At 42.1% G+C, this 24,308-nt stretch overlaps 1 protein-coding gene across 2 annotated transcripts in view; it reads left to right on the forward strand.

Annotated features, from left to right (window-relative positions):
* The window catches only part of wdfy4 (WDFY family member 4), a 56,260-nt gene that overhangs the window by 12,746 nt on the left and 19,206 nt on the right, over positions 1-24,308 (forward strand). The window contains exons 8-49 of one of the 2 annotated variants that reach the window (XM_042501735.1): positions 406-566; positions 1,729-1,961; positions 2,055-2,194; positions 3,454-3,584; positions 3,905-4,006; positions 4,122-4,312; positions 5,243-5,973; positions 6,769-6,862; positions 7,279-7,493; positions 7,603-7,709; positions 7,861-8,089; positions 8,570-8,646; positions 8,738-8,956; positions 9,189-9,367; positions 9,461-9,692; positions 10,207-10,358; positions 10,592-10,703; positions 10,788-10,978; positions 11,076-11,228; positions 11,950-12,023; positions 12,364-12,525; positions 12,626-12,720; positions 12,821-12,917; positions 13,052-13,254; positions 13,746-13,912; positions 13,990-14,109; positions 14,209-14,394; positions 14,478-14,636; positions 15,122-15,248; positions 15,373-15,521; positions 16,388-16,626; positions 16,721-16,842; positions 16,993-17,184; positions 17,272-17,381; positions 19,770-19,847; positions 19,974-20,165; positions 20,256-20,331; positions 21,360-21,574; positions 23,109-23,257; positions 23,377-23,491; positions 23,696-23,781; positions 23,882-23,944. In XM_042501735.1, the coding sequence (XP_042357669.1) occupies positions 406-566; positions 1,729-1,961; positions 2,055-2,194; positions 3,454-3,584; positions 3,905-4,006; positions 4,122-4,312; positions 5,243-5,973; positions 6,769-6,862; positions 7,279-7,493; positions 7,603-7,709; positions 7,861-8,089; positions 8,570-8,646; positions 8,738-8,956; positions 9,189-9,367; positions 9,461-9,692; positions 10,207-10,358; positions 10,592-10,703; positions 10,788-10,978; positions 11,076-11,228; positions 11,950-12,023; positions 12,364-12,525; positions 12,626-12,720; positions 12,821-12,917; positions 13,052-13,254; positions 13,746-13,912; positions 13,990-14,109; positions 14,209-14,394; positions 14,478-14,636; positions 15,122-15,248; positions 15,373-15,521; positions 16,388-16,626; positions 16,721-16,842; positions 16,993-17,184; positions 17,272-17,381; positions 19,770-19,847; positions 19,974-20,165; positions 20,256-20,331; positions 21,360-21,574; positions 23,109-23,257; positions 23,377-23,491; positions 23,696-23,781; positions 23,882-23,944 (6,825 nt within the window). The remainder of the gene's footprint in view (positions 1-405; positions 567-1,728; positions 1,962-2,054; positions 2,195-3,453; positions 3,585-3,904; positions 4,007-4,121; positions 4,313-5,242; positions 5,974-6,768; positions 6,863-7,278; positions 7,494-7,602; positions 7,710-7,860; positions 8,090-8,569; positions 8,647-8,737; positions 8,957-9,188; positions 9,368-9,460; positions 9,693-10,206; positions 10,359-10,591; positions 10,704-10,787; positions 10,979-11,075; positions 11,229-11,949; positions 12,024-12,363; positions 12,526-12,625; positions 12,721-12,820; positions 12,918-13,051; positions 13,255-13,745; positions 13,913-13,989; positions 14,110-14,208; positions 14,395-14,477; positions 14,637-15,121; positions 15,249-15,372; positions 15,522-16,387; positions 16,627-16,720; positions 16,843-16,992; positions 17,185-17,271; positions 17,382-19,769; positions 19,848-19,973; positions 20,166-20,255; positions 20,332-21,359; positions 21,575-23,108; positions 23,258-23,376; positions 23,492-23,695; positions 23,782-23,881; positions 23,945-24,308) is intronic. The other variant, XM_042501736.1, reaches the window with a different exon arrangement.

Below are 24,308 nucleotides of genomic sequence, written 5' to 3' on the forward strand. Positions count from 1 at the left end.
AAACTGAAGGAATTCTAACCGTAAGAAGTTTTAGCTGGTTGCATTTTGCAGTCCTCACTGCTAGATGCCACTAAATTCCCCTTAAACCCCCCAGATCTAACTAAATCTTACACACTGGACCTTAAAATGAATCAAAGAGTGTGCTTGGAGATGGCATACTTGAAATGAAAAAGCATTAAAAGCATTTGATTTTAATCTTTATGGTATTTTACGGTCAAGAGAAAATAACCATTCTGTGAAATTATGCAGAATTTTTTGGTGTAAATGCACGGCCTCTTCAAAGGGAGCAATTGTTCATATAAATGTAATATGTTTGCTCTGAGAGTCAGCACAGAGAAATCTATATTTCTCTCTGTTATTCGTTTAACTTTAGTTTTTTCTCTCTCATCGTTATACCATCATAAGGTGTGAGGAAGGTGTTTCGGTGGATCAGTTCCAGCCTGTGGAAGAGTTACTGGCTCTCATTGCGTCCTTCACTTTGCTTGGAAAAACTGAGCTGAAAGTGGCTGTTTGTGTCACCAATCCCCAACCTCCAGCCTTTAAGTTTGACCCACCGCTCACTAAAGGTAGGTCAAGTCCTGACTGATCACCCCTCCCTAATTATCTCTAACAGTTGATTGCACCATGAGGATACTCTGAAACATCCCCTCCAAATTCATACTCCAAACCATCTAATTATCTCCACATGCATGGCTCAGCAAAGATGAGTTCAGGGAGGGGAACGGGCTCCCCAAATGACCACGCAGTTCATCCCCTCTTTGCACTTTTGCCCTCATATAACCCACTCAAAGCGTTCCACTCCCTTTCCCTGATTTCCCACACACCCCGAATCCCCATTCCCCCACTGCCGCCCCGCTGCAGTGCACAACACCCCTCAGGTTAACAGGAAGCTGAGGTGATTATGTCTGGGATGATGAAGTGGATGCTTCCCCTCTAACTCTGTTAGGATGCTCCACATCCATTCACCACTGGCCTACAGCAACCAGCCATCTATCATAGATGCACACACACCTCCATCCAACACTCATAAATAGAGTGTCCTCAATAAACACACACACACACAGCCAATTATACACACAGACACACACACCCAGCACCCATCCATCACATCAAGGAGTAGATCTCTTTCCAGCAGAGGGACCAGGGACTGTTTTCTGCTGATCTTATTTGGTTCTGATGCAATTTTGATTAAGTGTGAAAATGAATCCTATTACTAACCAGGTATATATTTATTCAAAACAAACACCAGTGTGTTTTGGCTTCCAAATCTAAGACCTCCTTGAAATATTTTGACAATGTAGCAAACAAACTTTATCAAGGCGAATTATGCTACTTCTCTGTTGCCTTCATGCATGTTGTGTTGTTTGTTTTCAATCTATCTATGTATGCGTAACTCAATTGGCTTATGGGATTCAGCATGTGCTCTTGTGTTAAAGGTTGTTATAATTTATTGGTTTTCCTTTTTCTATGAAATTTACAATCTGACCTTGCCTGAGCAAAATCTGATAAACTGAGCTTTACATTTTAAACATCTTTTGGCTAAATTGACCTCAGGCTGATATTGTTTTTCAGTCTGTACGTCATAGTTTTAACACAAATAAAAAATTGTCTCCCAAATCAAAAAGTGAATTAAATAAACATGACTGCATTCTTGTTGATATAACTAAAGGGCTGAAACTTCCTTTGACGAGTTCAGTGATTCCTCTTCTTACGCACCTTTGTCTCCAGGATCAGCAGTAAAAAACCTGCCCGCCTTCCACCTGCTGCAGGCCTCCTTGCTGCGTTCCCAGGATTCTCAGCTGTGCTGCCAGCTTCTTCGAACCCTGCAGACAATATGGGAGAGGGACCCAGCCAATTTCTTCCTCTTGGAGTGGAGTGTCCAGTCGATGGCCCAGCTGGCTGCCTGTGTGTGGCGTAAACCAGCACCTGTCCAAAAACTGTTCTTCTCACTGCTGGAGATGGTATGGACTTCTACTGTTGCCAGCAGATTCCCTGTGCAGACTTTTTCTTTGATATGTCATGCATTCAAGGTCTGATTAAATGCTTTCTTACAGGTGATATTTAAGTTGAACTACATCCCCCATGAGACCCTGCGGGCACTGCTGGGTGTGCTGAAGCAAAACTGGGCTGGGACAGTGGCTGGAGGAGTGGCAGGGACAGAGTTTGGAGTGGTGGCTCTCAAGTGTTTTCACAGGTGAGCAGCTGCTAGTTGGTACACATGTTTTGTTAAAGAAACTCCTGCTTAAAATGATGTATCCAGAATTTATCTGATGCTTGTCGGAATTTGCTCTCTTCTCAGTTCACAAGCAGATTCATAAAGATACAGTTTAAAGTCACCACCCCAGACACATTTGAAGTATATAAAATACTCTGTTATGATTAATATTTGTTGAACATGGTTTTCCCACATAAAAAGTGGGAAAAAAACAGAAAAAGGTGCTTGAGTCAGATCTAGTCTTTTTCCTTCATTGAGAAATTTTGGATCTTGCCTCCATCCCACCCACGAGCACTTCAGGGCTAGGTTTCCCTTTTGCTTACCTCTTTCTCCAGTGTTTGCACAGCCCTACTAGCGCTTGGTTGACCTGTAAAAGAGCAGGGCACATCAAGATGGCTAGCTTAAGTGTTAAAGGAAACATGAGATATTCAACCAAACATGTTTAAGCCTCAGTCAGAGCTAGACTGAGATGAGGAGTCTGTTGTGTGCTAAAATCAGCAACTAACAGACATATTGATAGATTAATAACTTTATGATAATCATGTGGTAAGTGTAGTTAGCATATTGTATTTTCTAGTTTTTGTAGCTTGTAAGCAGTGGCTGACCCCTTGTCAGTGTTTGTGAAGCATGCATTATATCTGCGACAGTGAGGAACTCCAGAATACATTTTACATATTTTCTGCCAAAGCTTTCACTATGCTAATGCAGTGCCTAATCGTGTTCTGCTCTTGAGTCAGGTTTCAGGTGTCAAAATCTGTTCACCCGTCAATATGTGTTTCCCGTATAAGACAGTAAATGGCTTTTGAATTTATAAAGAACTTGTGACGTACCTAACCCATTTCAGGGATGAAACTCAGATTTAGGGAAGTGCACCAACATGAGCCCCTTCAATAGAGGAATGTGAAAACACCTCTCCAGTGACAAACTTTGCACAGAAATGAGCCAGTATAGTCAAGCTCAGACATTTTAGGGAACATGAACAGAAGAAACACCCAGTTTTGAGTGGAGGGGAACTGTAAAGAAAAAATGGCCAAAAATATAACCTCTTCCAATTGGTCCTGCTAGAGCTTGGTTAGTCTTATCTTTAAAACACATTGCACAGAACAGGTATGAAAGATAAAGATTCAGTTTTTTTAATGAATCACCAACACCACAGGTGATAACTACTGGGAAAAAAGGTGCATTGTTTGTACATCCAAAAAGTTGGTTGAATAAGATCGATCTCTCCTGCTCTGTAGGTTGACAGTGCACAGTGGCATGCTATCTGAGGTGCTGAGTGACTGGGGCCTGCTGGAGCTGCTGCTCAACGAGCTTCGTCGGAGAGCTAAAATCCTCAGGAAGGCTGGAGTTGTCTCTTCCCCACAAATGAGTATGAATTAACATATTTGCTTCTCTCTGATGTAATCATGCTTGTACCACTATTCTACTTTGAGTCCAAAACAAATTTCCCTGAGGAAGAATAAAGTTAACCTTGCCTTACCTAGATGGACAGAGAGTGATAGCTTGTCATAACAGCAAAATCGAGATTGAGCAACACACCAAGTCATAATTCTGTGCTTTTACTTTCAAAATGAGTTGTTTGAATAAAACTGATGTGAATCTTAGTTCTTTCGGCCTGTAACTACAGATCAGCAGACAAATGCAAATCTTGCCTTTACTCTGTAATTTGCAAGTTGTTGTGCTCTTTAGATCCCCAGCAGCTGCCAAGTGTGGAAGACAGTGAGAGACTGCTCACTACCTGCATGCTTCAAGTCGTGTCAACTCTCACTCTGCGTTCAATAAAAAACACAGGTATACACATTCACGTCTTTTCATGTCCAAATTTAGTGTTAAATTCCTCACTCTTTCACCAGCTGCAGCAAGAAACTGCTGTTGCATACCTCATTGTTGCATGTGTGTGTTCCAGTTTCAGTGCGAGACCTTGGTATGGTTCCCTACATAAAGATCTTTTTGGATGAGGATCAGTATCGAGGTCCCACTCTGAGCATTTTGGAGCAGCTTGCTGAAATTAATCCTGAGGAGTTTATGAGTACAGCCATAGGAGCCCTCTGCTCCTCTACGCAGCAGGAACTCGGTTTGAAGAGGGACCTTTTGCAGGTACTTCCACAGACAACAGGGCACACATACAGTACATACACACACACACACACATCCAGAAGCACTCAGCTATGCAGTGATATCAGCTGAACTGCACACGTAGTCTCCACTCTCCATCAAATCATAACAAATTGTAATGCACTTAAAACATAATAAGCTAGTGAATTTATTTTCTTAGCATGTGGGACCCTGATTATATTATAGACAAATGCAGATTGATTTGCTAAAACAGGTTTAGCTGTTAACTCTGGACCAATTCGATAAGGCCAGCAGCCTTGTGCTGTGGCACTCTGAAGATTACCACCTCTATCAGATCAGTGAATGGGACAGAGATCTGATTAAGCCTAACTAAGTTACACACTCACTGTATGTGTCCGTTTTTATAGATGGCAGCGAGAAGAGCACTTACTTGCAGATATTGTGTGTGTTCAATGTGCACGCTTGTGCTTGTTTGTGAATGCATGCATGCAAGCTTGTGTGTGTGTGTGTGTGTGTGTGTTAGAGCATGCGTTCTTTGTACTAACATGGTTAAAGCAAGTGGCAATCAGATTGGGTACGACCTGGGTTGGCAAGTGTTAAAAGCCATTGTGATTACTCCAGTTTCAGTTAATCACATTTCCCCCTGCGTTCTGCCTCACACATTACCTACCTGATGGATTAGGTCTCTAAATTGAATAAAGCTAATGTGATTTTGTTCACCTCCAAAAACTAGTTACCAGAAATGATTTATGATATATCTGTACATTTCATCTATTTTTCACGACATTGTTTTAATTGACTAGGGAGATGCTTTTAAAAGCTGGGACTTTGAGTAAAGCTTGGTGTCTATCAAAAAACACTCGCAAAAAAAATCTGCTTTGTCATCTGTCAGTAGGCTTGGGTGTCCTCATGCTCACCGTCTAAATCTGACTCCTCATGTCTTTATTTTAGTCGGTGCTGAGGGTGCTGGAAAGCCCCAACAGCTGGGACGCTTTCAGGAGAGCAGGAGGCTTCGCTGGACTTCTCTCTCTGGTCATTGACATGGAGGGAGCCTTGTCTGCCCCTCCTCAGGGACAAGTGTGGAAGTCCCTGGGGCACAAACCGCTATTGGACCTCCTCCTTCTCACTCTTCACATTCTTGCCTTGGCGGTGCATCTTCACACAGTAAACGCACACCATTTTGAGACTGGTGGCTTTTATGAAAGGCTGGCAGAGGCCCTACTCCAGCTGGGCTGTTTCCACACAGACGGCCCAGAGACAGAGCAGTTTGATGGAGAGGACGGCTCTTTTCTCAAGACTGCAGAGGAGGATCAGTCTTCTGGAAAGAGCTTCCACCAGTTTGTAGAGCTAGCAGAGGCTCCTGAAGCTCCCTCCTCTCCCTCCACCAAACTGCAACCCAAACTGCCTGTCACTCTTCAGACATGCATAAGGCTGCTCTCCTACCTCGACCAGTTTGCCACAGGGACCTACTCTCCTCAGGAGTTGAACATGGGACTAGAGCCAGAGGAAGGGTGTGACGGAGATAAAGACAAACTAAATGGACCAGCAGGGCATGGAGGGATGTATTCAGGGTCCCCCCCAGTCCACTTAGGATCAGGCCCGCAGTCTCTGGAGGACACACAGGGAAGATCCAGAAACAAGGCACCCAGTATTTCCACAGTCTGCTCAGAGACTCAGTACAGGTGGATATTTCAAACCATTTGGAGATGGCGGAAGCAATATTCCTATAAGATCTGCTGCATTTTATATTTTTTTTCCCACAATCTCTGTATTGATATTTTCCCATCAGAACAGATAGACAACACAATAACATTTGGTCAATACAATAGTGATAAAGCAAAGATACAAGTGTCAAGTAAGATAGAACAAATACAAAACCAAGACAGGACAAATACTATAAACCACAGAACAGTACCCAAAACCAAGACTGAGGACATTAAATTAATAAATAAGAACAAGCTGACCTCTAACTCACCTGGTATGGGCCCAAATCTTAACAACAAAACAAAACATGAAAATGTAAAAAATATGCATAATATCTATATAAACACAAAGTCGTAGTCAGTGGTCGGTCTGTTGCCTGTCACATCCCAATTTTATTATTTCTAAAATAACTGGCCTTAGCTAACATAGCTATGATAGCTAAAATTAGAAATACCTGATTGATTAGCACTTGCTTATCGGCCCATATTAACCAAAAACAAAATACTACAATTGATAGTAACAGTACTTCCAATTTATTATGATTATGATTACATTTGATATTGATTTCTGTATATTTTTATCAATATATTTGGAGACATTTTAAGCATATTTCTAATAGGGTGACAGAGATTGTAAAGGCTGCCTCTAGTGAAAAGAGACAAACTGTGGGTGGAGTTTCTGCATTCATATCTAAGTTGCAGTGACTGATTGGGGGACTGTAAGTGAGCTCTTGAGTATTAACATGTTTTCTTTGTTTTTTGCTTGACTTACAGTAGGTTCACCTGCGATCATATTATTCTCCATCCAGGAGCAATCCGGGTTATTATGACTCTCCTTTCATCAGTGTTTACTCCTGAGGACCCACAGGTATCCTTCAGTCCATAATGTTGCATGTTTGTATACACGCACAAGTATACTATGCAGGATTTTCCTAAAAGAATCAATGTGTAGACTCACAGAAAAATCCCTCTCAGTCATCACTCATGGCCCACTAGAAGTGTGTGTCAATGTATTTATTAGCAGAGACTTTGTCTGCATTTTATTTTCTTTTTATTTTCTGTGTTCGGGGTGTTTATGAGTGTGTACACTCACAGTGCTCAGGTGAGGTCGGGGCTTTATAAAAAGGTAGTGACCAGGTGCTAGATTTTAAGCAGCAGGTGTCCAAAAAACACAGCTCTGAAAAAATGTGTGTTTAGAAACAGTAAACGACAATCCTGCAATGTATACCTTTAAATACACGATAGGGCCCCAGTATGAGACATGTTTCTTTCCCTTTTTCCCAGCTCTCTATGGAGGTCCAGTTCTCACTGGCGCATCACATCCAGGCCATGGTTAAATCTGAGAGAAACCGCCAGATAGTGTGCGAGGGGGGGCTGGTCTCCACCCTGCTGGCGCACTGTCAGAGCATGTTGCTGGCTCCAAACCACCCGTTACATCTACCAGTTACTCGTATCTTGGAGAAGCTCTCCTCACAGGCCATCACACATTCAGACTTTAGGTAAAACTCGGTCTTTGAGGTTCAGACACATGTATTCATTGATTTTTAGATTTTTCTACTTTTTAAATGTTGATATGTGTCTAACGCGTGTTTATGTTTTCCTCCTCAGAAAGTTCCTGTGTTTAGGGGACCCGCTCATGTGCATCGCAGACAAAACAGCCAGAAAATCACAACCAGAATGTCACCCACCAATCAAAACTCCGGTTGTTTCAAATGGTACAGACTTGTGTTGTAATAATAACTTTCTTTTTGGTGTTTTATGCCTGCTCTTTACTTATGCATGTTAGATTCAGTCCTTTTGAGATTTCTTTTGTTTTTCAGACATGAAGTAGGTCACATTCAGTTTTCCTTGTGTTGTCTGAACCAGGTCACAGTACAGATACAGATGACTCGTCTGGATCTTCAGTTAAGACACTAAAGCGGGGCTTCAGTTTGTTGCAGTCTTCAACTTGCAGTGAATCCCCGGTTGGTTCGACAATCCCTGTCCACCAGATCATCAGTCTGGTGTCCATGACGTCACCGCGCACCTTCAGGCCACACAAAGTCTCCTCTTCACCTGCCTTTGTAGAGTTTGACATGAGTGAAAGTGGATACGGGTGAGCCCTTATTTACTGGGTTTTTGTGTAGTCTGCAGAATCAAATTGGCAAGATGGAGCTTGATGTTATACTTTTTATAAAATATGCAAATGTAATGCAAATTCATCAGCAGTAAATCCGTCAGTTATTTTCTTGATTAATAGCTTTGTTGTTTGGTCAATAAAAATGTCATAAAATGGTGAAAAATGTCAATCAGTGTTTTCTAAAAGGCCAAGATGATGTCCCCAGATGTCTTGTTTTGTCCAAAACACGACTGTCAGAGAGTCAGAGAATTTTGACTTTTTTCTTATAAAAATTATTCAAGCTGATTAATTGATTATCAAATCAGTTGTCAGTTAACTAGTTGACAAATAATCGATTAATTGTTGCAACTCTAAAAATGTATGTGCTGCAAAAAGGACCTCAGTGAGGTTTGGCTTGTTAATTAGCATATTAGAGCCTCATTCATAATTTCTCACAATGTGACGTTATGCTTTCAGCTGCCTCTTCCTGCCGTCTCTGGCCACAGTTAAAGGAGTGACTGCTGATGCAGTCTCAACGGGTGGAATTGGAGGAGGTAAACGATGAATCTAAATGTCAAATACTCCTATATATTTGTGAATAAATCTGAAATAAAATGTCTATTAATCTCTCTCCTGTGATTTCAGACTGCCGGGGTTTTCCTCCCGCAGCTGGTCTCTCATTTTCCTGCTGGTTCCAGATCAACCGCTTCAGTTCAGCCTGTGATTCCCACCCAATCCGTCTACTGTCAGTGGTTCGCCACATGTCCCGGACTGAACAACAGTACATCTGTCTGTCTATCTCCTTCTCAGCTTATGACGGCTGTCTGGTCATCTCCACAGAGGAGGAAGCATTTACATACCTGGGTAAGAGAGATTAAAGTTTGGTCAATATTTGCCCTTTGTGAACTTTGCACAGCATTTATTGATTGACAGAACTGATTGAAGAAAGTAGATACATTTTCTTTAGCTTTCTAGTTTTCTTTCTAGCTTTGCAATCTGTGAGCTATTTCTTATCAACTGTGTTTAAAGTGGGACTGCACATCATGTGTTATACTACACAGACTGACTGAATGGCTTTCTCCTGTTTCCTTTACAGATATGATGGAGCCAGAAATTTGCTCTCCAACTTCTTTACCTACGTCACTGAGGTTTCGCTGCTCCAGCATGCTGGTCCCAAGTCAGTGGCACCACCTGGCTGTGGTTATGGCCAAAGATGTGAAGAAGAGCTGTCTGACTTCAGCATACTTAAACGGCAAAGCAGTGGGGACAGGAAAGGTATGACAAGAGAAAAGAAACTAAGTAATGATTGAACTGATTGTAGATCTAATTTATGTATTCGTGCATCATAACCTCTGTTACCTCTGTCAGATGAGGTACATACAGCCGTTTCCTGGTCAATATGTCTCCATGGACCCTGCGGCTGTGATCGACGTGTACGGACTGATAGGAACACCGGCTCTTTGGAAGGAGCATGCTGCTCTTGTATGGCGAGTGGGCCCATCTTACCTGTTTGAAGAAGCTTTGAGCGCAGAGGCTGTGGGTGCCATATACACACAAGGCACCACATACCAGGGCAACTTCCTGGCTTTGTGCAACACAGGTGAACTGCAAGATCTTGTGCAATAATTGCACAGGATTTCTACAGAATGTCTTTGCTTACTTACAGTAAATCGTCCTGGACAAGAGCAGACATGCCGAGTCTATATATGTTTTGTTGTAGTTTGAGTTAAATGTGATTGTCAAATAACATAAGGCTGCCTATGGTCTAGATGTCTTAGGAATGTAGGTTTGATAAGTCAGTGTTTTCTTTTTTTGTGGTATTTCTTTCCACCATGCCATTGCATGCAGTTAATCATGTTGTCATGGTGCTCATGGCATATATGCATGATTTTATCTGCAGAACAGATGATTTGCTTCAGTGTAGGGGATCTTATACACAATGCAGAGCAACTACGTCAATGTATTATGCGAGGACAGCGTTGACGTAGAACATTTTTTAATAATACTCTGCTTATTTACAACTAAGTGCAGTTGCAGAAACAGTTACATTTGACCTTTGCACAGCTGTTCCACTGTACCTCCTTGCATTGTCTGACCCCCCTGTTTGTGTCCAGGTCATGATCCAGATGCTGAGTCTGTCCCTCTCAGGCTGGTTCCTGAGGAGCGCATCTCATTTGGTATGAACCCAGCAATTTCTACATTAACGACTGTGGTGCAGATCAGAGAGGATTACAACGAGGTGGACTGCAGACTTATTGCTAAAGAGGTAAGACAAGTCCATGCCGATAAAAAATAAGAGAAGCAACCACTGTGGATAGTTTTAAGAGGCAGCTCAAGACCCATTCTTTTAACTAATTCCACCTTCTATTAATTTTTTATCGCATATTATGGTTGTTATTTCTTAAAAATGTGTTTTATGCTTTTTATGCGCTTTAACTGTTTCAACTTTTGTTGTTTAATGTTTTATTACAGAGTAGCATTTCTTGTGTGTAATTACAGATGGGGATAACATCTCGGGATCAGTCCACTCCGGTGTTCCTGGCTCGAAACATCAGCCAGCACCTGAGCGGTACAGCTCGTACCATAGGAGCAGCCCTGGTTGGACATTTTGGTAAATAAAGTGTTTTTTGAAAATCTGTGCTTAAGTTAATCATTGTAGGAGCATTTGGTATGTTTATGGTCCTCTTTCCTCTAGGTGTGCGTACATTCACACCCAGAAGTGCATCCGATGGTTTCCTGTACGTCGGTGGACCTGCAGTTGTCCTCAGTCTAGTTGCGATGGCGCCAGATGATAGCTCTCTGTACGCAGCGGTTAAAGTTCTTCTCTCTGTACTGGAGACCAACTCTGCCATGCAGCGGGAAATGAGCCGCATCAATGGATACAAGGTCTGTTTGACCTCCTCAGTCACTGCAGCTAAATAGACATCAAAATCTGCTGCCTTGCTGTTGTGATCTATCCTTGTATAATTTACTCTCCTTGTAGCTGCTAGCTTTCCTGCTGAAGATGAAGCACAGTCTGGTCAGCTTCAGAACCTTTCAGCTGGTTCTGTATCTTTCGAAGTCAGTGGAGATGAGCTCTGGGTCGGGCTACCTACACAGCACACCTGCTTTCCAGGCTCTGCTATGTGACCTGGAGGTATGCATCCAAATTCTAGCTTAAAAGTTCAGTGGATGTGGGGAAAGGATCTTTTTTCATGTCAACTCAGTATTTATTTGGGATTTTTTTTTAAAAATAATACCTTACCCCACTAATTATATATTAGTTACTCACCCCATTTTACATTGAATAAGTGAAGAAAATGTTTTTCAGTTATGCCTCCAAGATAAGTGAAGAAGTTACAAACAGAAATTCTTGATTAATTGAAGTCATAGGGTGCATCAATTTACAAGCTCTCGCACATCTCATGCAGTATAATTGTCTAATATATCCAATCATATGCTCAGTACTTCCCAGACACATGCATTCTAACTACAATGCTACCATTTAAAACTCTCACGCATAAACAATCTCACGCAATGACCAGTAGCGTGCCTGCACTCATGTCTTTGGGAAGTACTGAGTGTACGACTGGATAAATGAGACTTAGATTATACTAAACAGGTTGTTTGCAAACAGATGTTCTAACATAGTTTTGCTGTTATTAAACGCGGACCTCTATAACTTCAATTCATCAAGAATAAAGAAAAGTTTTTGGATCCTTCATTTAATGTGAAGGCATGTGGAGAAAAACAAAGTTTTCTTCAGAATTTCAGTGCAAAACTGGGTGAGTAACTGAGCCACAAATGATCATTTGTGAGGTGAAGCATTCTGTCAAGTGCATCTGGACGATAATTGTTAACTCTCTTTGTGTTTTCAGGTGTGGCAGAACACATCCGACAATCTGGACCTTTCAGTTTTGAACCACTTTGCTGAAATCCTGAACTCTTCGAGGTAACTTCCACAGCTATCAGCGTGTGACCAGACATGTAGCTTTAATCCAATTCATTATTAACTCACATGGCCAACAAGTTACGCAACAAAGAGAGCCCTGTTCAAGATTTATGACTGACTTCAGCGGCTGCTCTGTCAACTTGTGCAGCGGCCTATCATCAATATTACGGAAATGTACAACAGAAATAGTCAAGGGAATGTTCAACAAAATCAGTCACAGAGGCTGAAGAGAAGAGCATGACTGAACGTGTGCATGGATCGCTGATTTAGATTTTCTGTCCTTGGGAACAGATTGTGATTGATAATAATGCTCTCTCTGTTTCTCTCTCTGTATTCTCAGCGGTGACAGCAGGAATGCAGCGGTCATGCACAGTATGGGGCTGCTACCAAAGCTGCTGTTTGAGCTTTGTGATCCTGCTGTGACAGTTCAGAAGGTTAAGATCATTTCATGTGTCATTACATCCCTCCTAAAAGCTCACCTCACCCCTCCTGACATAAGCAGGTACAGTCTGGGAACACATCAGCAACAACAAAGTACAGTTCTCCTGATCATTTTTTTAAGAATACCTTTGTATTTAAAATACGTCCTTTTATTTGTTCAGACTCGGGCTCTTCCTGGTCTACACACTCCCTCCTCTCAGTAACATGAATGAAGGAAATGAGATATCTGACGGCGATCTTTCAAAGGATACGCAAGGTACACAATTTAACACCCAACACCATCTCATGCATGCATAACATGTCACATGGATGACATAAGTTGTTTCCAGCACTGACTTCAAGTGTTTTTGCTGTAGCTCAGAGCTCTGATCCCTCCAGTCTCATCTGGATCCGCAACCAGCTGTTACTCTCTGTTTGTGAAATCCTCAACTCAGACAACCTTCTAATCAAAGAGTGAGTGGCATCTGTTACTACTCAGCTAAAACCAAAACTGGATCGAAAACATATTTCCCTAGTATCTCATGTGCTGTAATGTCATGGCAGAAACATGAACTGAATTAATCTGTCACGTTATTATTCCCCACTAGTGGGCAGAAGACTGTATTCGATGCCCTGGGGAGTGATTGGTTCCTGCTCTTCCTTCAGCCCCACCTTCACTCTTCCACCTTGAAACTGGGTCTCATCCTGCTCACACACTTTCTGTCGAATCCCAGCCAGCAAAGCAGTTTCAGAGAGGGGGTCCTCCCAGCAACACTCATAGAGGGCATGGAGGAACCGTTTGCTGCCTTGGGTACATTAAATTAAATACTTTCTCACAAGAAAACAAGGCGTTAACTATTTGCCTCCTTTACTGGAATCAAATTGTGATGACATGAAGTTAAGTATCTTAAAAGTATCAGTTTCAAAGATTTTCATAAATAAATGTCTAAAGTCACTGTCTTTCACCATAGTAGGTAGCACAATAATGATGAGGCTGTGGCCCACTGATGAACACCTTTTTATTTGAACTGTGTGTCTGTGGTAACATTTCTTGAAAAAATCACTATGCAATGTCATTAATAATCCGCTCTCACACACACACCTGAACTTGCATGCACACAGACACACACCAACTATGTTGTGGTAACACTTTCATCTCACCAGTTGCAGGACTCACAAAACTAGCTGATCCAAAAAACACACTGCAGTCACCATGGGTGTGATTAAAGAATGAAATCATAATCCTTCAATATTGTAACTTTAATACTATTACAATATTCTGAGTGTCTTACTTTTCACCAGACAACCTCAGAGCCCATTCTTGGTCTTACGAGTGCCTCAGCACCACGTGTCCAGGCTTTGATGTCCTTCAGGGGCTGCTGATCAGACACACTCACCTGCCTCAGGTGTTTGAAGTCGTGGCTGCTTTGCTGCTACGGAAGAAAGCCACTTTCACTGCAGAGGGAAAGGTGGGGAATTTCTCATCATGTATATAGTCTCCATCATCATCCCTGTCACAGTGCTCTTATCATGTTGTCATCTACAGGTGACTTTGGATGACGTCCTACAGTCATTGATTGACAGCCAAACAGACTCTCCTGCTCAACAGCTCTGTGTTGAGGCTGCAACAATTCTGCTGGAATTAGTCAAAGTTGTGATCACTCAGGTACAAATGTATTAACTTTACGTCTACGGTATCTTTTAAAGTTGACAATTTGATAATGTGTAATATCAGGTTTTTTTTTTTTTTTAAATGTTTCGACAGCCTCCTACTCCCCCAGCAAAGCTCATATCAGATACTGATGCATCATGGGAGATTTCCCAGGTCCCAGCAAGTGTGATGCAGTTCCTCTGTCTTCTCCATAATCTGCGGCCCAGAGACCTACTGTGGGTCTCACCAGAGTTCCTCCACACACTTGCTGGAGTTGTGTACCCTCTGGATGTTTCAGAGGTTTGTGTGTTTCTCTGGATTTCTGAAACATTAAAAGTTCTTACATCACTGGTTTCATTCACTGGTTTGTTCACATCTGTCAGGTTGGAGTTGAACCTTGCGCAGTGAGTGAAGATAAGGACACACTCAAAAATCATCCAAACAGGAAGCCAGTGTGTGACTTCATTCGTATTCTGCTGATGGACAGTCTGTTTAATATGTCTGCCAACACCAATGCACATCCTCTAATTCTGTTGCTGGAGGTGAATTCACACACACACACACACACACACACACACACAAATATAACGGGCAGTTTACTTTGTTTTGTTAGTTCACAGATCACTCTCAAATACTGACAGAGATTCAAAACTAATTGCCAAAATGCATTCCCACTGATGTAGGGCTCTTCAATAAACTATTGTACTGCAAAACCCTGATTTCTCCAGAAGGTGCCACTCTTTGCTCAGCTACTAAATAAGGCAGAGTCAGAGTACTGTCTATATGATTCACCACTAGGAGGGAGAGAACACCAGTAGGCCAACACTACTACAGATTTCGTTTTCTGCCAGACAATCTTAACCTGCATGCACACACACTTCACTTGAGACAACATTAGACATGATGTTCCGCTCACTGTCAAGCACAATAACAGTAAGAGAGATCACATATCAAAATATATATTTTATTTGTTGTTGTCAGTTTCAATCATGCTTTTTTGAACTAATAAAATGCTTTAATGTCCCAGTTTTCTCCTGATGGTGCATCCTTGGAACAGAGGCAGAGTTTCCAGACTGAGCTGCTCGAATTGATCATGGACATCATCCACATGCTCAGCAACGAGGATGAAAACAACACTCATCTCACCTCACAAGGTAGAAGGACAGTGCATGTTTATATGCTTGTAGCTCAAACTGGTTGGACTGTGTCCATGCAGAAAAATAAAATTAATAATAATCTCACCGGTATGCGCTGCTTTTTGTGTATTTTTTCTCTCAGACTGCAGTCAGACTCCTGAGAGACAGATGGGCACGCTGATGGAGAATGTGGTGTTCTTCAGTAAGACGCTGCTGCAGAAACTTTACAGCGGAACATTCTTGGGAGACTCTGAGAGTTTGATCAACTTCCTTGCAGATCAGATTGTGGTGGTAAGATAAACACATAGACATGTACACAAAATGATATACATGCACCTCTTGTAGACTTTTACTATAGAAAATTGTTTAACCACAAATCTTGAAATTCATAAACTTGCAAACTTCTGTTGCAAACCTGCAACCTGAAGTAGTGTTGTATTCAAGATCACCTAAACTGAGGTCAAGTCAGGACTAAGACCAGAGTGTATTGAGACATAAACAACGCCAAAACATTTAGGGGTTGGGGTCGAGTCAAGTCCAAAACCAGACCAGAGTCCTGCACTGCAATAACACATTAATGATGATTTGTGAAACCCCTCAAATCGTTCTGAAATATCCACATTCCCGTAAAAAACACCTGCAAAAAAAACAATGAAGATTGTTCTTGATTCAACTTTTGAGTGCCAAACTGTAACATTAGAGATGTCCTGATAAAATAATCAAAAGGCATTGCAGAGGTGAGTTTTATGTGAAGGAATTTTTTCTTTGTTTTGTATGTGCAAACAAAAACGAAACAAAGACTGAGGAGCTGAAATCAATGTGATCATCTTCTTTCAACACTCCTTTTGTGCACAGGTAATTTAGTGATTGCCCTGCAGTTGGCCTTGATCGATCTTAAAAAAAACAAAAAAAACCCCAAAAACCCAGCCCAAGCCCTCTTTGTCTGTGATTGAGACAAGAATAAATAAAAACCACGTTAAGTCCAAAATGAAATCGAGACGTTCAAAAGACTTGAGTACTACAACATGGCATTAAAATTAAAAATAATCTATTAATTGCCAGCATGGAGACTATAAAAAAAATCTGCCCACAGGTCATTCATTCATTCATTCACTTTTACACTAACTGATAACAGATACACTGCTGTATGCCTCTAGGCTCTGGAGAAAGGCCAAACTCAGAAGGAAAAGACCGTGTCGGCCCTCTACTCGTGCAGCAATAAAGCCCTGCTTTATTTCTTGTCTCAACCGCGACATTCCCAAGAAGAAAAGGACGCCGTCGTCAGGACGTTACAGACTTTCATGGAACGCTGGGATGTTGTCATGGCAACTTACAATTCAAATTTGAACTTCGTTACCTGCCTTCTTCATTGTCTGTTATTGATACGATCGGGCAGGTAATAAAAAAACAAAACATACACACAGATACGCACAAACATGCTTAAACCAGTGTTCAGTGGTAATTAAAAAAACACTCACTTTTTTCTGTAGCTACCCTGAAGGTTTTGGATGTGTGGCACAGAAAGTGCCTCAAAGGAAAACTTCGTCTCCCCAGTTTGCTACCAGAAGTAAACATTCTGCCTGCCTCAGCAACGGAGCAGACACGATCACAGGTATGAAGGCCAGCACATGAGAGTTTTTTTACATTCATTACTTTAGCCTGACATTGTTGTGGATTTACTGTCTGTGGAAGTTTATTGTGTCACTGAAGAGAGAGCAAATGTGTGTGTGTGTGTGTGTGTGTGTGTGTGTGTGTCTTCCAGATGACAGAGAGCTAGTGTCCTTAGCAGAGGCCTGCTGGTCAAAGGTCATGGCAGAGAGGCAGCACATGCTTGAGGAAACTTATAAGATAGAGATCTCAGCGAGCCCCACAGCTCAAACAGGGCCTGTCAGCATGACTGACATCAGCCCTCTGTGGGAGGAGACGGCGAACAAAACCTGGCTGCTGCACACAGGTGAGCTGTCACAATGCTGATAACTGCAGTATAAAAATGTTAGCTTTATGTTTTTGGAAAAATTAAGAATTTTGTTTGCCTTCTCAGATTCTCAGAAGAAGAAGATGGGCAACAGTTCTCAAAAGACGTTTGATATGATCAGCAGTGCTGTTCGCTCAGCTTTGGGCAGATCAGGCAAAGAGTCAGGAACAGTAGAGGTAAAAAGACTCATGTTCCTTCTGTGTTTTTGTCTTTTGGCTCAGGACAGACTGAGGTTTGTACGTGTGTTGTCCCCTCTGAGGAGGGTCTTTACCTTTTCCCAGGTGCCCCAACATCCCAGAGCACTGTGCCCAGAAACTCATCCCAAAGTCACTGCTGTGTTTGTGCTGTGGGCCGTCCAGCCCTGTGGGGGTGTTTGATTATTTCTTTAAATGGATTTGGATTATCACAGCTGATTGCCCCTGAGTGGGCATAGTAATTGATATCTGTTAGGCCTATCCATGGGAACACTCACTACAACACACTGTTTGCTGCTGAAGGTTAAAGACGCGTTTATTGTTGTTTTTCCCCCCGAAACACGTGGCCCACATCATTAGTTCCCCCACAACGCTTAAGACGTCGAGCCATCTGGAGCAGGGAGCGGGGACATATTACTCAGGCACACAGGCATGAAATTACCGCGTCTGTGTGTCTGTCTCACCCCCACAAAGCGTGTGTGTGTTCTTGTTTGTGCGCTCCTCTCGCCGACAGAAATCGGGTTGGCAATTATAGTGGTACCAATCTGATGAAAACATTATTCATTTGATGTTATTCTTTATCATATCAGTCTTTGACAGGCTATCAGAGAGGGTGATGAATTGTTTTTTCCGTCTGAGAGGCAGGGAGGGATGTTTGCCTTCTCCCACTCCGCCGTGTGTTGCACCACTTCTTTCTGAGTAGGTTGCAGCATGCAGCGAGCGTCGGAAAATGATATTCAGATCATCAGTAGTGGTCAGCCAGTCCGTTTATTTTCCATTTATCTTCATGAAGAAACAAGTGAGTCATTAATTAATTTCTGGATCATCAACTTATGACCTTTAGTTGGCAAGTCATGAGCTTATGAGCAGTCTCTTCTGAGTCACTGGATCCATAGTGATGTATTTCTACAGAGCATAGTTTCCAAGTCTCAGATATCTACTTTTATGAAACAAAAAAAACAAGTTTTAAAGCCTACTGTAGGTAATGAATGAGAATACAGTGACTGATAGGCAGACTGTGTCCTCAGTCAAGCTTCAGTGCAATTCTTCTAGAGATTTATTTCATCAGCGAATGCAGTTTCCATAATCATATCTGTGTCCTCATATTAGAAAGATAATTAACAGCACTAATGATCACGTTAAGTTCATTACACATTCACTGCCAGCCCAGAATGAAGTTGACATTATGTTGCCTTATCATCAAAGGTGGCGTATTGTTGGGAAGTCATTAAAATGGAAATGAGTGTGATGTTCTGATGTTAATTGCAGAGGGAAGAGATGAGTTATGTATTTAATGCAGCATTTAAAAAGCCAATGAGGTTCCTATCTGCTAAATAGGGTAATTAATGCTATATATTACTTATGTTTGTCCAAATGAAGGAATGAAATTAGGAGATGATGACGCCGACTTGCTGTTTATCTGTCGCAACACGGCTCTAGCTCGCAAACTTCATTATTACACTCTTTTTTTGTCTGTAATATTTCTATAATCTCCCCTCAAATTACTCCTTTATTTCTTTCCTCTGCACAACTTCTCATTTGGATAGGCAGTCAGTCATTTAGAGAAACAGTTTTCATTCTCCAGAGGGCTTGTCAAAGTTTGTTGTCAACTTTTACGCATGGATTTATTCTGAAATTATGTCAAAAATTTTGCATCTCTTGTGTTACAGAAGTAGCTGTGTTTCCTTTTTTTTATTGTACTTGAAATCAATTATTGCATTAATGGGGTTATTGCGCAAAACACAGAATTAGCATCTGTAAATAAGACTAGATATAAAGAGTTACTGCATGTTCATTCAGTCAATTAAATGGCTTTCCTGGGTCAGCTGTGAGGATGGACACATGTTGTTTCACTAGTCTCTCAGCGAGCACTGCTGTGATGATGGGCTTAATGAAGCAGTTAACAGTCAGAATATGATCCCAGTGTGTCTGCTGAACATGAGCATCCTGCAGTGTCAACACGGCTCTGTTTTGGGTTTTTCTATTTTTTCTTTCCTTTTCTCTTTTAATTGACACACACTCAGAGGCAGTAAAGGCACACACACACTAGCCTTGCCCTTGACTGTGGCGTGGCTCAGTGATATTAATGTTTATGTTAATTAGATCACACCAACAAATGATTACATTTCCAGACAGGGTTATTGTAAGACTGTAGCCACTAGCTTATTTTGCCCAGTGAATGCAATTTACAACAGATGTAATTGTGTGAATGCATTGTAATTGCATGAGGAAACAACAATACCATTATGAATATACAATCTCTGTGAACGTGATGTGTGCTGTGTGTTTACAATATGAGCTAGAGGAAGAGCGATTGTGCTGCCCGCTCTTTTCATTTGCACCCATCAGGTTACTCTCCTTTTGTTGCAGGAGTTTCTATCCTACATGGAGTCACATCGACAGAGAGGCCACAGCATGTTTGAGAATATGAGGACAAACCACTTACAGGTTTGACAGAAATGTGACCATAAATGTACTGAAATAAATGTAATTAAACATCCCAAATTGGATCTGTTATCATGTTTATCTCTGTCTCATCTGTTCCCTCTGCCCGGGCCTGTTTCTGTGTCCCAGTTAAGAGCCAGTGAGTGGGAGCGGGTGAGCTCCAGGTGGCTGCAAGTGGAGGCCGAGCTACTGAGGGAGAGAGCTGTGTTTGGCCCTGGCCCAGGGGTGCTGCTGAGCAGAGACTGGGTGCAAGATGCCGCTGAAGGACCCAACCGGACCAGATCACGCATCCGCAGAAAGGCTCTCAGACGATCCAAACGGGTATAGACTCTCAGTTTAGTAGGGGATCTGTGGAGCAGGGTGTCCTGTTAAGTGTCCAACCTTCACCAGTGCCATGTGTTGTTTCAACAGGTGCTGGGAACGCTGTGTCTGGGTTTAAGGACTGGCATGTCTGAGGTGGCCCAAAATAGCACAGACGGTGACACAGGTAAAGAAAAGTATTACCTGATGATTTCTTAAATTTTACTTTTACCTGACTAGAGTTGACATAACAGAACTTCATCATGCTGAACATGGCTTTACAGCTTTGTTGTCATGGTGATGTTTAAGTCATACAACCGTGGCGTAGTTCATTTATTGCCTAATGTTTTTAAATTTGGTGACTGCATTTATGCTTCAAAAATCATGAAAGTGGTGTTTGCTTGTGAAGATTGTCTTGCTGAACAAAACTTATAAGTATCATAAATGTTTGTTTACCACAGAGCTTATTTTCTGCAATAATCCAGAATTTCATTGGAAAACTCCCCAGGCTTTTTGACAAGGGAACCAGGGTCACTGACCTTGTGGACCTCCAGAAAAAACAGAATCTCTGTCACACTCTACTTGTTTTCCGCTAACATGGAACAGGTTTTGTTCTGATTCCCGCACCTAATGAATTGTTTAGAGCATTTTTAACCAAAAAAGTTTGTTCCCAGCTGAACCCAAAAAATAGCAGGTTTTCCCTGAAACTGAAGTGTGTCATCTGTCGAATGTATCCTTGATTACAATGATTTAGATCAAACTGGTAGAAACACAAGCTGGTTCAGCAGGTAGCACCAAGTTTCTGAGAATCCTCAACGGAACCGGTTCAAGAACGAGCGCTAAATTGGTAGAAAAAGTGTATATTTGAGTGTTGGGTGTAAGCTCAATGGGAAACGTTGGTGTTATGGTGCCATGCTGAGCGGCTACCTCTGAAGCACTAATCATGCACTTTATCCTCTTTTTTACTGTTTAGGTTTTTTGCTTTTGACCCTCTGCCCTCTGATTTTTATTTTTTTTAGTTTTAGGTTTTGGTCCTTAAGTGTTTTCTAGGCTTGTGTTTTTTAATCTGTCTGTTGTTTTTATCTGTTGTTTTTAATTTATTTTTATTGTCTTGTGTTATTCTTTTTATTGTGAGCTGTTTGGCCCTTCAATTTCCTTCGGGATTATAAAGTTAATCTAATCTAATCTAAAAATGTTTTGTTTGCTTTGTAACAGAGCCCAAGATCCTGTGTGAAGTCGGAGCAGAGGTTAAAGAGGACGAAGAGGAGGGAGGAAAGGATTGTGACCGTCTGACCTTCTTTCCCGTCCTGAATGAGACACCTGCTGTCACTGAGGGTCCACCCGACCCCTTCACCCCCGACCCCTGCTCCCACACGCAAGACTGCCACGACATACGAATCATTCTGCAGGAGCTGCACCCTGGAGAGGAGGTACTGTAGCACAGGAGGGTGTGTTGGTATGCTGGGTTAAAAACAACATGCCTCCTTCCCACCCTGCTAATATTCACAATCATAATTATCTGATGTAGACTGAGGGATTCCAGTAGCCCAGCGCTGCTATCAGAATTTCATCTTTCCTCATTAGTGTAATGTTTTAATGTGGAGGCCCAGCTCAGCTCTTCTCATTCTTCCAGCGAGTTAGAAACCAAGGCACATGTTGACAGGGACTCTCATCACTCCGGCAACCAGCCGCGGCTTTTAATGTTTCTGACAGAAGTATTAATAAAAACAGTAGGAGGTGATGCAAGCTGTCTTACATCCGCTTAGTAAGTGTGTGATGTGTGCAAGTGTGTCCTGTTGTCTTGCAGTGGTTCAGTGTGTGAATCCTGCTGAGCTTCCTGTCAAATGAACACAGTCATTAGCTCTGAAAAATGCACACACACACACACACACACACACACACACACACACACACGGAAACACACAAAGGGAGACCCACTCATAATTAGCTTGCCAGCGCCAATAGTGTGATTATGACAGTAATGTGTGTGGGGAGAAATCAATGGTCTGACATTAGGCTCTCAGTCAATAAAAGTCCTCCTTTTCTCTCCTTCTTCCCATCATCAGCTAAATCATCCACAGACTGATAACGCATATCTGTCTAGCGCACAGTAAGAAGATAAGGAAACAAGTTTATTGTTATGTATTTAATCTTTGATAACAATAAATTTGTTTTTTTTTTCCTGAAATCTAGTCATTGTTCGGGACGGTAGGCCTGATGCCAGTTTGAATTCACTGAAGAAATACTGCCACAAAATCTGACCATGATATAGCTTAATGTAAGATTTCTGTGCCATGTAGCGGAGACGCTCACCTTCTTATCACGTGACAAGTGATATTATTCATCATAGCGTGTCTCTGTGTGCATTCATACAAGAGGCTCTGATCACTTAGCAGGTTTCCTATTGTGTGTTTGGCAGTGATTAATTCTCCTAATAATGGCCAGGCCGAGCCTCCTCCTCCTCCACCAAGAGTGTGACTCTGTGTCTGGGGGTAGGCAGTCTGATTTGATTAGTATAAATTGTGAGGGGCCTGCGGGTATGTTTGGGGGCCCCATATGGTTTTTGGGCACCATGTCCCAGAGGGCCTGTGGAGGGGCCAACACAGGGAGACAGCCAGGTGCACACACTCAGTTTGAAATGAGGGGAGACAATGGAATTAGCCACACATTATCACAATGCAGTTAGCGTTAGCTACAACCAGCGCTGAAAGCAGCATGTGGGTTCAACTGTGGCGCGGGATGAAACACACAGTCACACCGCTCCCCATCAATCAGCTCTGATAATGAAGTGTTCAACTGTGTCTTTTTAATAATGATTAGAATATGTGATTAAAATGATCAATCAAGTAAAGCCTGAAGTGCCTGCGTTGCTGCCATGTCATGTCCCAGGAGAGAAGTGCACTGATGTGTATGGTGCTTCTCACATGGGGCATAACGTATCTTTCTCTCTCGCTCTCTCTGTAGGTAAAGGCGAAGATGTGTGTAGTGACGGTGAGCGGCCTCAGAGTGACGGAGGGGGTGCTGCTGTTTGGGAAGGAGAGCCTGCTCCTGTGTGAAGGATTTACTCTGAGTCCTGGTGGAGATGTTTGTTGCAGGAAACACCACCCCAGCAGGTACCGCTGTGTGTGTGTGCGCGCTGTATAGTTGTGTGCAGTTACAGAAAAAAAAACATGTAATGAGCACGCATTAACTTGTCAGGTGTTTCAATCAGTCATCTGTCTTTCTCTGCCAGTGTACGTGATTCCTATATTTCCACCATGCTGAGTAAAGAGCTGCCACCAGCACGCTGCAGATGCTGGCCCTATGAGGACATCAAGGATGCTCGCTTCATACGTTTCCTCTTAGAGGTCAGACACCCTAATGCTCCCACAGAGACTGTGTCTACACAGGCTTTATTTGTAATACGTTTACAGTATATGTAAATGCTTAATAATCAGATTTCCTGTGCATTTTTACTCTCTTACAGTTGTTTTCCACTAGCTTTTTCTGCATGTGGTTAGTCATCAGTCAAGATGTTTTAATGACTCATACTGTGCTTCTGTTACTTTTAGGACAATGCTATTGAAGTCTTCATGAAAAACGGACTGTCGGCCTTCCTGGTATTCCTGAATAAAGATCATGTCTCTGCATATAAAAGGTACAACATTTATGTAGACTGGACATTAAAAATTGTATTTTTAGATATAGCATTATGATGAGTCTGATTCTCATTCTTTCCAATCTCTTTCTCCCTGCAGGTTGTGCTCGGTAGTGTCAGCATTAAAAGGCAGAGGGGTTGCTGAAGTCCTTGCAAATGCAAGGTAAGTGTCCACATTTATTCTGATACACACTACATGAGAGGCAAGCCTACGTTTCAGGTTGTAAATATTCAACATTGTCAATATAAGACCCGGTTACTTGGGAAACTCTGAAGATTTCCTGGCTGGCTATTGTTTTGGCTTTTTTCTGCCTTTGTTAGATAGGCTAGATAGACCTGAAGTGGGGGAGATGGAGAGGGGATGACATGCAGCAAAGGGTCATGGGTCAGACTTCTGAACCGGGCGGCTGTTAAGGTCTCAGTCTATTCGGGGGATGTGCTGAGCTGTTGCTGCGCCACGTCTTGACTTTAATGCAATATCAAATGGGATTCAACTCAGAATTTACTAACCTTTAGCTTGCATTGCA

The sequence above is a fragment of the Plectropomus leopardus genome, chromosome 15 (assembly GCF_008729295.1).
Source record: "Plectropomus leopardus isolate mb chromosome 15, YSFRI_Pleo_2.0, whole genome shotgun sequence".
Lineage (NCBI taxonomy): Eukaryota > Metazoa > Chordata > Actinopteri > Perciformes > Serranidae > Plectropomus > Plectropomus leopardus.